Source organism: Salvelinus sp. IW2-2015, linkage group LG16 (genome assembly GCF_002910315.2).
Source record: "Salvelinus sp. IW2-2015 linkage group LG16, ASM291031v2, whole genome shotgun sequence".
Taxonomy (NCBI): domain Eukaryota; kingdom Metazoa; phylum Chordata; class Actinopteri; order Salmoniformes; family Salmonidae; genus Salvelinus; species Salvelinus sp. IW2-2015.
The window spans coordinates 17,805,650-17,823,180 of NC_036856.1; the positions used below are offsets into that span (position 1 = coordinate 17,805,650).

General features: G+C 45.5%; 1 protein-coding gene across 7 annotated transcripts in view; it reads left to right on the forward strand.

Annotated features, from left to right (window-relative positions):
- The window catches only part of nfic (nuclear factor I/C), a 120,643-nt gene that overhangs the window by 91,661 nt on the left and 11,451 nt on the right, over positions 1-17,531 (forward strand). For 2 of the 7 annotated variants that reach the window (XM_024003929.2, XM_070447564.1), the window contains exons 5-10: positions 4,849-4,972; positions 5,569-5,693; positions 8,365-8,475; positions 9,364-9,608; positions 11,297-11,471; positions 12,258-12,343. In XM_024003929.2, the coding sequence (XP_023859697.1) occupies positions 4,849-4,972; positions 5,569-5,693; positions 8,365-8,475; positions 9,364-9,608; positions 11,297-11,471; positions 12,258-12,343 (866 nt within the window). The remainder of the gene's footprint in view (positions 1-4,848; positions 4,973-5,568; positions 5,694-8,364; positions 8,476-9,363; positions 9,609-11,296; positions 11,472-12,257; positions 12,344-17,531) is intronic. The other 5 variants (XM_070447565.1, XM_070447566.1, XM_070447567.1 and 2 more) reach the window with 5 other exon arrangements.

Here is a 17,531-nt window from a genome sequence, read left to right on the forward strand (position 1 = left end):
CCTTAACACTGTTACTAACTGCTACCACTCAGTACCCTGCCCTGAACCTTAAACACTGTTACTAACCGGCTACCACTCAGTACCCTGCCCTGAACCTTAGACACTGTTACTAACCGGCTACCTCTCAGTACCCTCCCTGAACTTAACACTGTTACTAACCGGCTACCACTCAGTACCCTGCCCTGAACCTTGACACTGTTACTAACCGGCTACCTCTCAGTACCCTCCCTGAACCTTAGACACTGTTACTAACCGGCACCACTCAGTACCCGCCCTGAACCTTAGACACTGTTACTAACCGGCTACCACTCAGTACCCTGCCTGAACCTAGACACTGTTACTAACCGGCTACCACTCAGTACCCTGCCCTGAACCTTAGACACTGTTACTAACCGGCTACACTCAGTACCCTGCCCTGAACCTTAGACACTGTTACTAAACCGGCTACCACTCAGTACCCTGCCCTGAACCTTAGACACTGTTACAACCGGCTACCTCTCAGTACCCTGCCCTGAACCTTAGACACTGTTACTAACCGGCTACCACTCAGTCCCCAGCCTGAACCTTAGACACTGTTACTAACCGGCTACCACCCATACTCTACCCTAACCTTAGACACTGTACTAACCGGCTACCTCTCAGTACCCTGCCCTGAACCTTAGACACTGTACTAACCGGCTACCACTCAGTACCCTGCCCTGAACCTTAACACGTTACTAACCGGCTACCACTCAGTACCCTGCCCTGAACCTTAGACACGTTTACTAACCGGCTACCTCTCAGTACCCTCTCCCTGAACCTTAGACACTGTTACTAACCGGCTACCACTCAGTACCCTGCCCTGAACCTTAGACACTGTTACTAACCAGCACCACTCAGTACCCTGCCCTGAACCTTAGACACTGTTACTAACCGGCTACCACCCAGTACTCTACCCTGAACCTTAGACACTGTACTAACCGGCTACCACCCAGTACTCCCCTGAACCTTAGACACTGTTACTAACCGGCTACCACCCAGTACTCTCCCTGAACCTTAGACACTGTTACAACCGGCTACCACTCAGTCCCCTGCCCTGAACCTTAGACACTGTTACTAACCGGCTACACCCAGTCCCCTGCCCTGGACCTTAGACACTGTTACTAACCGGCTACCACCCAGTACCCTGCCCTGAACCTTAGACACTGTTACTAACCGCTACCACCCAGTACCCTGCCCTGAACCTTAGACACTGTTACTAACCGGCTACCACTCAGTACCCTGCCCTGAACCTTAGACACTGTTACTAACCGGCTACCACTCAGTACCCTGCCCTGAACCTTAGACACTGTTACTAACCGGCTACCACTCAGTACCCTGCCCTGAACCTTAGACACTGTATAACCGGCTACCACTCAGTCCCCAGCCCTGAACCTTAGACACTGTACTAACCGGCTACCACTCAGTACCCTGCCCTGAACCTTAGACACTGTTACTAACCGGCTACCACCCAGTACTCTCCCTGAACCTTAGACACTGTTACTAACCGGCTACCACTCAGTACCCTGCCCTGAACCTAGACACTGTTACTAACCGCTACCACTCAGTACCCTGCCCTGAACCTAGACACTGTTACTAACCGGCTACCACCCAGTACTCTACCTGAACCTTAGACACTGTTACTAACCGGCTACCACCCAGTACTCTACCCTGAACCTTAGACACTGTTACTAACCGCTACCACTCAGTACTCTACCCTAACCTTAGACACGTTACTAACCGGCTACCACTCAGTCCCCAGCCTGAACCTTAGACACTGTTACTAACCGGCTACCACTCAGTACCCTGCCCTGAACCTTAGACACTGTACTTAACCGGCTACCACTCAGTACCCCCCCTGAACCTTAGACACTGTTACTAACCGGCTACCACTCAGTACCCTGCCCTGAACCTTAGAACACTGTTACTAACCGGCTACCACTCAGTACCCTGCCCTGAACCTTAGACACTGTTACTAACCGGCTACCTCTCAGCCCTGCCCTGAACCTTAGACACTTACTAACCGGCTACCACTCAGTACCCTGCCCTGAACCTTAGACACTGTTACTAACCGGCTACCACTCAGTACCCTGCCCTGAACCTTAGACACTGTTACTAACCGGCTACCACCCAGTACTCTACCCTGAACCTAGACACGTTACTAACCGCTAACCACTCAGTACCCTGCCCTGAACCTTAGACACTGTTACTAACCGGCTACCACTCAGTACCCTGCCCTGAACCTTAGACACGGTTACTAACCGGCTACCACCCAGTACTCTACCCTGAACCTTAGAGACTGCTGCCCTATATACATAGTCATTGAACACTATAATTTTAATAATGTTTACATGCTGTTTTACCCACTTTATATATACACTGAGTGTACAAAACATTAAGGATACCTGCTCTTGGCATGTTATAGACTGACCAGGTGAATCCAGGTGAAAGCTATGATCCTTTATTGATGTCACTTGTTAAATCCACTTCATTCAGTGTAGATGAAGGGGAGGAGACAGGTAAAATAATGATTTTTAAACCTTGAGACAATTGAGACATGGATTGTATATGTGTGCCATTCAGAGGGTGAATGGGCAAGACAAAATATTTAAGTGCCTTTGAACAGGGTATGGTAGTAGGTGCCAGGCACACCGGTTTGAGTGTGCCAAGAACTGCAAGCTGCTGGGTTTTTCATGCTCTACAGTTTCCCGTGTGTATCAAGAATGGTCCACCACCCAAAGGGCATCCATCCAACTTGACACAACTGTGGGAAGCATTGGAGTCAACATGGGCCAGCATCCCTGTGGAACACTTTCAACACCTTGTAGTTTAGGCCCCGACAAATTGAGGCTGTTCTGAGGGTAAAATGGGGTGCAACTCAATATTAGGAAGGTGTTCTTAATGTTTTGTACAGTGTGTGTACGTACCAGATAAAGTTTGGACACACCTTCTCATTCAAGGGTTTTTCTTTATTTTTATTATTTTCTACATTGTAGAGTAATGGTGAAGACATCAAAACTATGAAATAACACATATTGAATCATGTAATAACCAAAAATGTAATAGATTTTAGATTTTAGATTCTTCAAAGTTTACCCTTTAACCTGATGACAGCGTTACACACGCTTGGCATTCTCTCAACCAGTTTCATGAGGTAGTCACCTGGAATGCATTTCAATTAACAGGTGTGCCTTGTAAAAGTTAATTTGAGGAATTTCTTTCCTTAATGCGTTTGAGACAATCAGTTGTGTTGTGACAAGGTAGCGGTAGTATACAGAACATAGTCCTATTTGGTAAAATACTAAGTCCATATTATGGCAAGAACAGCTCAAATAAGCAAAGAGAAACAACAGTCCATCATTACTTTAAGACATGAAGGTCAGTCAATACAGAAAATTTGAAGAACTTTTAAGTTTCTTCAAGTGCAGTCGCAAAAACCATCAAGCACTTTGATGAAACTCGCTCTCATGAGGACCGCCACAGGAAAGGAAGACCCAAAGTTACCTCTGCTGCAGAGGATAGGTTCATTAGAGTTACCAGCCTTAAATTGCTGCCCAAATAAATGCTTCACAGAGTACAAGTAACAGACACAACTTTTCAGAGGAGACTGCGTGAATCAGGCCTTCATGGTCGAATTGCTGCAAAGAAACCACTACTAAAGGACACCAATAAGAAGAAAATAGTTGCTTTGGCCAAGGAACGAGCAATGGACATTAGACCGGTAGAAATCTGTCCTTTAGGTCTGATGAGTCCAAATTTGCGATTTTTGGTTCCAACCGCCATGTCTTTGTGAGACGCAGAGTGGGTGAACGGATGATCTCTGCATGTATGGTTCCCACCGTGAAGCATGGAGGAGGTGTGGGGGTGCTTTGCTGGTGATGCTGTCAGTGATTCAAGGCACACTTAACCAGCATGGCTACCACAGCATTCTGCAGCGATACGCCATCCCATCTGGTTTGCGCTTAGTGGGTCTATCATTTATTTTTTAACAGGACAATGACCCAACACACCTCCAGGCTGTGTAAGGGCTATTTTACCAAGGAGAGTGATGGAGTGCTGCATCAGATGACCTGGCCTCCACAATCACCCGACCTTAACCCAATTGAGATGGGATGAGTTGGACCGCAGAGTGAAGGAAAAGCAGCCAACAAGTGCTCAGTATATGTGGGAACTCCTTCAAGACTTTTGGAAAAGCATTCCAGGTGAAGCTGGATGAGAGAATGCCAAGAGTGTGCAAAGCTGTCATCAAAGCAAAAGGTGGCTACTTTGAAGAATCACAAATATAAAATAAATGTTGTTTTGTTTAACACTTTTTTGGTTACTACATGATTCCATGTGTTATTTCATAGTTTTGATGTTTTCACTATTATTCTACAATGTAGAAAAACCCTTGAATGAGTAGGTGTGTCCAAACTTTTGACTGGTACTGTATATATAAATTCCGTACTGTGACGTTGCTCATTCTGATATTTCGTCATTTCTTTCTTTTTACTTTTATGGATTATTTGTGTATTGTTATGTATTGCTAGGTATTACTGCACTGTTGGAGCTAATCTGCGTATGCAACCAATAAACTTGGATTTGATTAGATTTTTGGAGGCTTTTCTTGTTGTTACAGAGAAGTACACACAGATATAACACAATATGTTTGCTCACAGAGCGACACACTTCTTCAGCTGCGTGTGAAGCTGAGTGAGCTTGAGGATGGTGTTATGTCATTTATGTAGATATTTGAGTATTATTCCATAGATAATTGATGTCTAATTGAAAGTGTGGTACAGTGTATGTTCCTCCCCTGACTGACCTGTCCCCCCTGTGTGTTGTGTGCAGCTCCGGTGGTGACGGGGGCAGGCCCTAACTTTTCTCTGGGAGAGCTGCAGGGGCACCTGGCCTATGACCTTAACCCCTCAGGGGTGGGCATGAGGAGAACCCTGCCCAGCACCTCCTCCAGCGGGTCAGTACCCAGCCCCGAAACACACACACACACACCTAGACTGGAAATGAATATACTGCATATAGTTCAAATAGACAAAACACTCAGTTTGTTTGTACTCTACCCTGCGAAAAAACTCACATTTAGAGGGAATGTTAGAATACATTCCATATTAACACGAGCCTTGTATAAGTGAATGGCTGGATGTGCAACCACTAGGCAGATGACAGGAGGACTGTATGGTTGTTTTTATTGGTGCACAGAGAGCAGTATCCTGGTGTTGAAAGCACAAGACCTTCACTACAGTGACAATGGCTGTTCCTCATGAGATTTATCTGGGCGTGTGCAACACTGCCAAAACACAAGCTGTGACTTATTGTCTTATTTTTCACTGTAAACGTCAAGTAAAGCTGGGACAAACTGAAACCGTAAATAACTGGTTTACATGAAAATCCTGGAGCTGCTCAGTTTCCTCCCGGCCATCTCCAGGTTGCCGGTGTTGACCCACTTGTGTACTGTGCGTGTGTACATACTTTATACACAGTTTTGAACTGTCAATATGTCACATTGCCTTCCCCTTATTTCCTCCTGCCTCTCTCCCTTTGTGTGACATCCAGGAGTAAGAGGCACAAGTCAGGCTCCATGGAGGATGATGTGGACACCAGTCCTGGGGGGGAGTACTACACCTCTCCCAACTCCCCGGCTAGCAGCTCCCGCAACTGGCAAGAGGATCTGGAAGGAGGTGAGCATCCCCTCTGGGCTTCCACACAAACTCTTAGCTATTATATAGTTTTGACAAGGACAGTGCTTATTGCTCATCAGTTAGTACAAACTCATGATGTCATGCTGAGGACACTGGCTCTCCTCCAACTCTTCAGTAATTACAAACGGTGACTCAGTTCTGGTGTCCCTCTTAAATGTTCTTCATTAGGGCTGTCGAGAAACATCAACTCGTACTTTTCATAATCACAGTGGGGAAACAGCTGAAATATCAGGCCGTACTTTCACTTCAATTACCTTGAAAGCCACTGACACAGTGCTAAAGAGCAAATTATAAATATATCATGTTATAAACAGAAAGTACGCAGCTTCAAATTTCCCAAATTGAGCCTGAAGTCATAATTAATGAACCAACATTTTTTGTGAAAGTCTGCAAAAATCCAAGTGGCCCAAGGTACCTTGGAGCAGTATCCACAGATGAAACGTCGCATTAGCTACCTTCTTGCTTTCCTCTCACCTCAGGTTCACCTATCAGTTTGCTAGTATGGAATAATATTCCTAACAAAGATTTTTAGCAAACAGGAAAGCTACTGTGGATCTCTCATCTAGATACAAGCAATCATTTCAAGATGATTGTATAAAGCAGTATTTTAAATATTGAAATGGCATGTGTCTTTCTCATGGTCTTGTACAGTATGACCCTCATCCCCCAACAGCACTGACCTGGTTCTGGTAAAAAAAATAGGATGAGTAGGTTACAGCATGCACAGTGTGGTTGAGTGAGTGAGTGTGGGACAGAGTAAGTGGTCAGGTAGTGGGTGTKCTGAGTGAGTGGGGCCTGCCTAGTAAGTGCACTACACATGTGTGTATGAGCCACGAGGCAGCTCTCTAACCATGGGTTGGCAGCAGTAAGTGGGAGGAGGATCAGCATCTTTACAACAGAACTGTTACCTGAGTGTTTAACGCACTGTGTTGTTCTACCAGGGGGGTTCTCGGTCTCCCATATAATCTAATGCTGTGAAACTGTGGTTGACTCTTCACGCTACGCTAATAGAGTGTCCAGTGGCCTGTAAAGGGCCCTGGTGGCGTGTCTGGGGGCTTTGTGGTGCTATTAACCAGAGTGGCCCCGGCTGGGCCCCGGGCTCCAGGAGGGCCCCACGATACAGGGACCCTGATGCTGACACCAGAGCTGTGGAGGTCAATAGAGCAGAGCCGGCCCCTCTCCCCCCCAGCCTCGACCCCGTCAGAGACCCTGCAGGAGTCTGGCCCAGCCCTCCTCGTGTCGTGCTCACTCTCTTCCTGTCTAGACAGCTCTAACGAGCTCCTCTTTAACGACCCCTTCGGATGATTGCTCTGAGATGGTGGGGGGGTTACAGGCTGTGTGAGAGGAGGATGTTTGTGCACCTTCCCCAGGTAGAGGTGGTCTGGGGAAGCTTGCCTCTATACTAGGGAAGCTTGCGCCAGTCTGCAGCTGGGCGAATGGATTGGAAAGGGCAATGCCTGGCCTCCTGTAGAGCTGTGGTTTGACCCCTGGCTCAGGTCACCAGCACTACCAACTCTGTTAAGGAGGTTACGGTTTAAGCCGCACTTAACCATCGATTAGATTACATCTCATACTCTGTAGACTTTGTTCAAAAGATATATTCTCAAGATTTTGCAATGTAAATATTAATATAATGTGTCACTACAGTAGGTAGATGTGTGGGTTGGCCTAGACCCTTGAAGACTGAGCGGAGTGGTCAGTCAGATTAGTGTGATCAGGTAATTAGCGTCAGTGCTGTAATGACTGCCCTTGCCTAGCCCCCAGCACTAAGCCGGACGTGCATGTTTATCCTATGAGCAAGTCTCCCGTTGAACCTCAGCTTGCCCTCTGACATTCCTGAAAAGCCCTGGTTTACTCACTCCACTCTGAGACAGAGGGCTGGGGTAGAGCAGGGGAAGAGGAAGCTGTCAAATAAGGCTTTCCCCCTCTCTCTCTGTCTTCCTCCCTCTCTCTCAATCTCTTTCTCAGAAAACAATTAGAGTGAGGGGTATAAACGTATAATGTGTGAGAGAGAAACCTCCGTCACTCCATGACTGACTCCCTCTGTACAGTATCACAGTAATAACTTGTGTACTGTGTGCTCCACCACTCCTAAGAAGGAAACAAAGAGCTGTGCAATGTTAATACCCTAATGTATAACAGGCCCTAGCTGGGTGGAGAAAGGGTTCCTTACGCACATTCTGTGTGCGATAGCAAACTAAACACGGAGGAGGAGGAGGGTTGCACCCTGCCAGTAATACCACTGCAACAAAGATGCATTTGTTTTAGCACATCTAAGCAACTCTGGTATCAGGCACTGCAGGCCTCTTGGGAATGTGAGTGATCTACCTAGACTAACCGGATTTGGGGTAGACCTGACCAAAACATAACATTGATTCTGATCCTGTTGTTTCCTCTCAATGAGGAAGTTAGTTGGGAGCCCATGTGCTCACTGCAATGTGCTGCAGCACTGAGGACTTACTGGGTCGCGTCAATGCACCCTGCCACCCTGTGGTGAGTTACTGTAATTACAAAAGCCATGTAGTAGAAGATTCAATTGGGCAATTAAATGTAGGGTCTTTTCAATAGTCTTCTCCAGACAGGCATTTTTATTATGGGAGTCCTAGTGGCATCAGTAACACCCTCTGTGTATCTCTGTCTCTGTGTCCAGGCATGTCCCCTGGAGTAAAGAAGACAGAGATGGACAGCCCGTCTCCTCAGGAGAGCTCCCCACGTCTCGGCTTCACACAGCACCACCGGCCCGTCATCGCAGTGCACAGTGGTCAGTACACACACTCTTATGCAAATCACATTCACAGGAGACGTCTTGTCACTGTTGCCACAATCCATCACCCTCACACATGCACGTCTCCAAAGGATGAGAATCGTTTATTAAAAAAATAGCAAAAAAGTCTGAACTGTCAATTAAAAAGAGATGACGTGTCATACTTCTCCACAGCTGAGATTCCTTATGTAGTGTCTCGTGCTGTAGGGAGGTTCAACATCAACAGCAACACTATCTACATAGTTCCACATTTGTAATGCCTGTATCTGTTGAGTTAAGCCTGATGTAGGCACTGACTGCAGGCATTATGCTTTCAACAAGACCAGCTTCCTGTCAGGCAATGCATTATTTGAGGTTTTAATTGAACATCCCGTGAACACTTTCTGACAGATAATTTGTTGTGGAGTCAATGAAGACTAATCGATGAGCAGGTAGTGTTCCCCAGCCAAACGTTTGCTGGATGATGCATGAACAATTAAAGCCGCGAACAAAAGGAATTGGTCGTGCGCCCTCATATGTCAGCTAAATTAGCGCGTGGTGCTGATAGAGTTGCCGTACTAAATGTGAAACACAAACCCTTGCAATAGGTACTGTACCAAAGGAGAGGCGCAAAGACTGAGTCATTTCATTACATGTATATATCATATTTGTTTCATGAAGAGTGGTTGTATTAAAGTCACTGAGTGTAGAGAATTGAACTCACACGGAATTGTAATTTTGTTTTGCAGAACCACACATCTTTCAATGTCACTTTTTTTATCTCAAGCATACCATCATTTTGGAGCATGAACAAGTACACTTATTCAAATATTTTCTCTCTTTGTCTCCATCTCTCTCTTTCTTCCTCTCCCTCCCTCTCTTTTCTCCCTTTGTCTCTCTGTGCAGGGATTTCTCGGAGTCCGCACCCCTCCTCGTCTTTGCACTTCCCCACCACCTCCATCCTGCCCCAGTCCACCTCCTACTTCCCCCACACCGCCATCCGCTACCCGCCACACCTCAGCTCCCAAGACCCGCTGAAGGACCTGGTCTCCCTGGCCTGTGACCCGTCCAACCAGCAGCCCAGCCCAGTGAGTCCAGCCCATCTAACAACTCTAACTAAGGCCCAGAGTTTGTCCTGGTCAGGTTATGTGGTCAGTAAAACTCCTGACCCTACTCATTACTCACTGTCATTCTAGATAGGAGTAGAACCCAGCAGCGCCAGGTTACAACTGAGCCAGCCACCAATGCTGTCACTCATTGATGTGCAGAAAGAGGTGGCTTTCAGTTCACCATGTTTAATGTGTTCATCTAGTAGAACCTGTAGTAATGTTGACATCATGTCGGGCTGTGAGGTCATGGCCAGCTCTTTAGTTTGAGGTCATGTTAAGGGAAGTTCACTCACTCGGGTATATTTCCCAGAGGGAATGTATTATACGTTTGAATGGTTTATTCAGAGAATTGTGTTATTTCCATTTGTCATTTAGATTCACCTATTCGTTTGTTTGCTATTTAATTCCTTCATGCTTCATGTTTCCTATATTGTCACCCTGTCTCAGATGGCCTGGTCCCCTGTGAACAGTATGATATGCCATTTCTTTCCCATATTCTCCCCCACCGTGGTCTTTACTGGCCAGGGGATACTCTACTTTAGGGGGTGTAACCTGAGAGAGAAGCAGCCCACAGCCATGTAGGAACATAGTAAACAGCTAGAGTCAGGTTTTCCTCACGTAGCTGCTACTCCTCCCCTCTGTTCCAGACTGCAGACTCTCCGTGACTCTCAGAACAATTAACACTCACCATACTGTATCTTTAAACATGACAAAGGAGAAAGGGGCAACAATTCGATAGATCTGAAGCCATAAAATCATTGTAATCACTGTGTTTTAGCCAACTTCTTAGATTATAGTTGTTCAATGTATTGGCTGGCTGGTAGTACAGCAGTTGTGAATCCCCCGTCACAGAGAGGAAAATAAGTCCTGAGACTTCCTGCTCTGTTTAGACTCCGCCTGCTGGCCCTGGGACCAGCCCAGATCCTCAGACATGGTTATACTCATTATCCATATATGACACACAGCTGAGAGGACCTGCCACTGCACCACATGCAAATGACCCCCCTCCCTGCTTCAATAATGCCGGCATTACAAGCCAGGTTGCTCAATGAAGCTGCTGTACTGTTTCTGTTTTCACTTGGAAAGGAGTGGAGGGAGAAGGAGATCCCTGTACGTCTCTAGCGGTGATGCTGAGGTTAGCAGAGTGCACGGGTCTGGCGCAGGCAGGCAGCTCACAGAGGAAAGAGGAGAGACATTTATCAGGAGTGCCCCCCAGCAGCAACCACGCTGGGCTCTGCTCAGCCCAAACTGCAGAGTCATTGAAATTCCCCCTGCTGCAGTGCGACTGCAGCCAGGCAGTCACAAAGGACGAGCGCATGGGACGACAATGAAGCTGACTCATTTGCTCATCCATTGTTGTGGAGGACAGTGAGTGTGCACTGCAGTCCTCTCCTCTGGGGAGGAGAGAGTCTATGAAAGCCATGCCAGCCAGTAGAAGAGCAGCCATGGATGGATGACTGGCTGAGCAGTGAAGTCCCCTGGACATCACTCATTCCCTCTCCCCTCTCTCTCTGTCTCCCTTACACACACACACACACACACACACACACACACATACACACACGCTGATGGAGAGGGAATGTGTGTGTTTGAGAGACCGGGACAGTGCAGTGACATCAACAGTATTATATCATCTGTGCTGCAGCAGTGAAGCCTCCTCCTCCTTTCCCCCTCCTTCTCACCATCCCCCACTGTACAGCTGACATGTGCCCCCCTCTCTCCCTTCCCAGCTGAACGGCAGTGGTCAAGTGAAGGTGCCCAGTCACTACATCTCCTCCCAGATGCTGGCGCCCCCTCCGCCCCCCGGAATGCCCCGTCTGACGCTGCCCTCCGACTCCAAGTCCAGCACCACCACCTCGGACGGGGGAGCCAACTCCCCCACGTCACCCAGTAAGTGGGCCGCTGGTGAGCCTGCTACTCCCAGCCCCTAGGTCTTCAGTGACAATAGTTTCTAAGTGCATAGGGTTGTCATACAGACCCATCGTACTTATTACTGATTCATTACCTGAAGGACGAGGCTACTGTCTCTCAGTCCTTTATAAGAGAGGGGGGAGAGAGGAAACGTTCAGGCATTGCAGTGCAACTCCTACTCCCATCATCATTAATCATGATTATTTCATTCAGAGAGGACAGCTCTATATGCTTTACTGACGGCGCTTTAACAATACCAATAAATCCTCATGTGACTTTGATTGAAATCTCTGCTAAGGTCCTTCACCACGCCAGCTTCCATTAGCGATACATTTTCTTAATCAGTATTGGAAAGTTACAGTACAAAGTTTGTTGGATGCTGACAAGAGTCCACTGTTTCAGTGAAATGAGAAGGGCCTACGTGTCAACAGATCAATTTGTCAATCCACAGATCACTGTCTAATTGATAGGATACTAAGTTCCATTACATTGTACTGGATGATCAAGATAAATTATGACCAACAATGGTTCTGATGAAGGGTCTGAGGTCTTCATCAATGATGCATATACCAGAATATGATGTCAATTTCAGTTAGTGTCTGAGGCAGGGGAATTCCCTTGAAATAACTGTGTGCACGACACATCTGCCAGTCTTAATGATCTGGCACAGGCGGCTAATTCAGTTAACAAGAGATTAAACACACATATTTATTACTGCCCAATCTGATTGACATAACAAGCCTTTATGTTATAAGAGTGTCCTCTCTCGCTCTCTCTCAGCATACTCAGCTCCTGGGACGCCCCCTGCCAACCGCTCCTTTGTAGGGATCGGACCTCGAGACCCTGGCGCACTCTACCAGGCACAGGTACACAGCACCGTTAACTTTACGGGAGAAAAGCAACTTGATTTCTATGTTTGTTACACACTATTTCACTGATGTCCGTAACTGTACATAACTCACGCTTATGTTCACATAGCCACCACAGGGAATGCTACTGAATTAGTAACAGTTGATGAAAGGAATATCTATACACTGTATTACGGTATATTATGTAAATCACTTAAATAATCCTAATCACTATGATACAAGAATTTTGCTGATGTCAGACATACTGTATATAGGCCTCAAAGCAGCTTAGAGCTGTAAACTCTCTCACCCCCTGGCTCTGTTCCTCTCTCTGATATCAAAGCCATACGTCTATGTTCAATTATATATCTGAGGGCATTAGCTAGGATTTGCCTCAGGGTCCGAATGTTTACAGCCAGCCCAGGACCCTTTTGATATAACAGGGCTTTTGGCTGTGTGTGAGAGATTAACACGGCCTAAGAAATGTCTCTCGTTCAAGCTTACATTTACCTCAGTGTGATCGTAGATATTCAGTGTTAACACTCATGGATTTCTCTTCCATTTAGAGAAAGTTGAGACTTGAATTTTGTCAACTTTGAAATATGAAGTTGATCTCACTAATATACCAACGAAACAAACACATTACCTCTATATGTCGCAATGTGGCTACAGAGCTGAGGCATTTTGGGGCTTGCTGCTGCATTGCAGTGCTTCCTGCTCCATAAAAAGTGCAAGTGCACCTCGGTGAGGGTTGTGATGATGTAGAGGAAGAGAATGAGAGAGACTGCTGAGCTAGGAGAGGTGTGTGTGTGTGTGTGTGGTGTGTGTTGTGGGGTGTTGTGTGTGTGTGTGTGTGTGTGTGTGTGTGTGTGTGTGTGTGTGTGTGTGTGTGTGTGTGTGTGTGCGCGCTTTAAAAAAAAATGTGAGTCATCTCATCTGGCCAGTAGAAACATGAAAGAACGCAGGGATCATGCACATGCAATAATAACAAACACATTGGAATGTAGTAACACAGAGACAATGCTACAACCCAGATTACCTTTTCTTTTGTTGTAACCCAACTCAAAAGTATAGAGAGAAACGACTTTGTAGTGTTAATTCTGCCAATTGTCACGGGATATCTAGTCTCCGTTGCATAGTCCTGCTGCACTCATAGGGGAAGTATTTCTTTGTCAGAGGAAGTCCTTTTTCCTTTGCTCTGTGTCGTCTAGCCTCTTGTGGGCCTCTGCTCCTTCAGCCCTGCTCAGAGAGAGGAACATAAGGGAACCGAAGGGGGATGGAGGGGGCCTTATGAGCCTGCTCCGGGGATGGTCACGTCCAGGGCTGTCTGGTTGCTAAGGGAAACCAGACATGGTGTAATTGCAGGATGAACTTGAACTTCAGGGAGTGTAGAATAAAAAGTAACAGCAGACCAAACTAATGCAAGCCCTGTCCAGCGCCAGTCATTCATCAGCTAGCGCCCCGTCCACTACGCAAAAAAGTTGGGATTAATTGCGCAGGCCTCGATTGAAAACCTGCTCCAGCGCATGCAGTGTCTACTGTCTGTGTCACTATTGTTTACATTTGAATTATCTTATCATTTTCTTTTGGATAGTTGTACAGTTTCTTTTTGTTTTCAGAAACATACGACCTCCTAACTCAAGGCAGCAGTGTAATAGAGTAATGTCATGTCAGTGAGTATTCAGTACAATAGTGTGCTGCGTTGAGGAGACATCTGGGTAGCTGTTTTGCTTCCCTCAGACTATGCAGCTCTGTCCCAGACTCCCAGCTTTGCATTTTCAGAATTATACTTTCCCCTCCTGGCGAAACGTTTGCAAGAAACAAAATATTTTTTGGGAGAGTGAGACACTCACCACGGTTAACCTTGATTGGCTGTGATTGGTTGTCTTTACCGTCACTAAAATGTGCTTTTGGTTTCGTGTATAATATTCAAATAATGAAGTCAGTTACATAAGTTGGCATGCAACGAGTACTGAAAGAAAAGTTGAACGCCTTTCCAAAACAACAGAGAGAAATGGTAAGACTATCTTTTTTTATTACCAGCATTTTTAACCTGCTCCTTTCTCTAAACCTAATTCTTATTTACGCGTAATTCACCATCAAATCATAACATTTTAAGGGACTTAAAGGACTTAACTTTAAGATGCGATCAACTTTTTGTATTCATTTATTTTTACGTTAGTAGGCATACTCATTACCATGTTACACTGTTGAGATTCATCATTCATATGGATGAATGTATTTTCCAGTTGTAACTGTAGTAAAGAAAGGAGTAGTGGGGGAGGGAGGCTTCCCCCAAGAGGACAGAGTGAACTACTGCAGTACTACTGCTTCACTGATGGCTCAGTGTTCCCTCCCTTCATTGTTGTTCAAAGTTCATTCATAATCATCACATGAATTGTTACAACAGTTGTCCTTGAATAATTGAGGGATTTATGTTGTTTATGTACTGTAGCCTCACACTTTAATTTAGCCCTGAGTGTGTTGTGTTTTGGTTTGGCCTGTATGTTACTTAGTTGGATTGTAGGTCCAGTACTACTGCATATTGAAACAGTTTCCATTCTCACTGCTCCAAGTCCACATCGCTCCCATTGCAGATGTGTCTTTCCTTCTAAGTGTGCAGAGGAGTTGGACACAGCTGGATGTTTTCTCCAGCTCCGCTGACGGTAACGTGGGCTCTCTGTGACTCCAGGCTAGGGCTGCTGCTATTGACCGACTCACATGAASGTTTCACCTAAAGCTGGGCCTTTAGAAAGCACATTCATCAGTTACATTGTATTGCTCAACATGTAAAGAGAGAGATGTTCTGTTTTAAGGAAGGAGTCGGAGTCCAATGCAGAGGGGTCTGGTAAAGCTTATGCTCATTTGTAAAGAGAGAGACCCAGGAGGTTGCCACAGAAATGCCCAAATGAGAGGGGGAAACTCAGAATGTAAATTACGAGCCTCCACTGAGGCAAGTATTGTGTTTCTATAACATAAACTCAAAATGTATTGAATCATGACTGGCTTCTTGAGAGTGGGTGTAGATTGTATATTTATCCCAACAACAAAAAAGCGTTTCCAAAATACTGGATTGGCATGCGGTCATTTTAATCTATTGCATAGATGAGATCCAGAACTCAAGAAACACATGTATTTGTTGATTCAATTATGCCAGTAGTAGAAGACTCAGGGGACTGTGTTGAATGTTCTGAATTTGACGAGGGGCTGCAGTAAATTTTCTTTCAATGGCTAAGGTATGGCGCCTGTAGCCTACAGTATGTGCATTTAGCCTTTGCACACGGTGAAGACACCAGCCCCAGTCATTACAGTAGGCTCTATCCCCATAGACTCAACAAGCAAGGGGCCCTCCTGAGTTCACCCCTGGCACAGACCCTCATCGCCCCCTGCTTTGACTGGCAACCTCCATTGCGGTCTTTCCAATGAGCCAGGCAACCCCTCTGAATTACAATACTGCCTCTTTAATGTGGCTTTGGCTTGGTTTCTCCTGACCCTGCTCAGCAGTTTGTTTCCAAACCCCATTTCAACGTTTTTCCAAGAGTCTGTCCATAGCTCACTCCCCATTCCCACAGCATACAGTGCTAAGTAAGTACAAATTTGTGCATCTGTGAATGATGAAGCGCCACTACATTGATGGTATAAGCATACTAGCAGGGTGTGTTTGTGCGTGTGCGTGTGTGTGTGCGTGTGTGTGTGTGTGTGCGTGTGTGTGTGCGTGCGCCTGGTGGGCAGGCAGGAGTTAGAGGCTGGGGCCATGGACCACATGGTATTTTACTCTGAGCAGTAACAAGGAATAGGCTAGATGTTTCCTTTTTTAACTTTATTAAATCAATACAATTGGGTGTAGTTAAAGACGTCTGTTTAAGGGCTGTTAAAATGACATAAACCTTGTGGAAAATGTTGAGGTGGGGGCCGAGTTCTGTATGTGATTTCTTTATTCAGCCCTGTCAAGTTTTAAAAAGACTTCAGTGGTCTGCAGGAGAAAGCCAACGTCTCATTATGTTTTTTAAAAGGTTTGGGTGGAATCCTGCTGAGATCTCTCGCCGTAGCTGCTCTTTTACTCCGTATTATTTTGAATTGCTCTATTTGGTTGGTCGTCCTGACCAGAGTTAAGTGTTTGGGGCCCATTAGTGGAGAAGACACTGATTGTAGAACACTGTGAAAGTAAAGCACTGTGTCTGGAGTTGGCCACAGTGCTACCCCTGGTCATGCATTATCCCCAATCACTGCTCTTCACATCTCATACTGTACTGTAGGCCCAGAACAACACTGACATGCGGGCACCCACTTACTTTCACACACAGCTGTGCAATTATACAAGTCATATGCAACACACGGACATGTACTACGAAACCTCTTAATGGCAATTGTTAAAGCAAAACATACTTTTATTGTATTTATGCACATCAAGTTTTATTTGTCGCATACACAAGTACAGTGAATTACTTGCACGCCCTACCCAACAGTACAGTATTCATTATCGAAATACTATAACTAATAATAATATATATATATATGAACACGAGAAATAAGAAATAAAGGAGCTACAGTGGGGCAAAAAAGTATTTAGTCAGCCACCAATTGTGCAAGTTCTCCCACTTAAAAAAAAATGAGAGAGGCCTGTAATTTTCATCATAGGTACACTTCAACTATGACAGACAAAACGAGAGAAAAAAAATCCAGAAAATCACATTGTAGGATTTTTTATGAATTTATTTGCAAATTATGGTGGAAAATAAGTATTTGGTCAATAACAAAAGTTTATCTCAATACTTTGTTATATACCCTTTGTCCTGCTACCAGTCCACTTTTATCCTAATCCCTGACTACATGTACATATCTAGCTCAATACTCAATATCCCTGACTACATGTACATATCTAAGCACAATACTCCAGTATCCCTGACTACATGTACATATCTAGCTCAATACTCTACCAGTATCCCTGACTACATGTACATATCTAGCTCAATACTCCAGTATCCCGACTACATGTACATATCTAGCTCAATACTCCAATATCCCTGACTACATGTACATATCTAGCATCAATACTCCAGTATCCCTGACTACATTGATATCTAGCTCAATACTCCATATCCTGACTACATGTACATATCTAGCTCAATACTCCAGTACCTGACTACATGTGCATATCTAGCTCAATACTCCAGTATCCCTGACTACATGTACATATCTAGCTCAA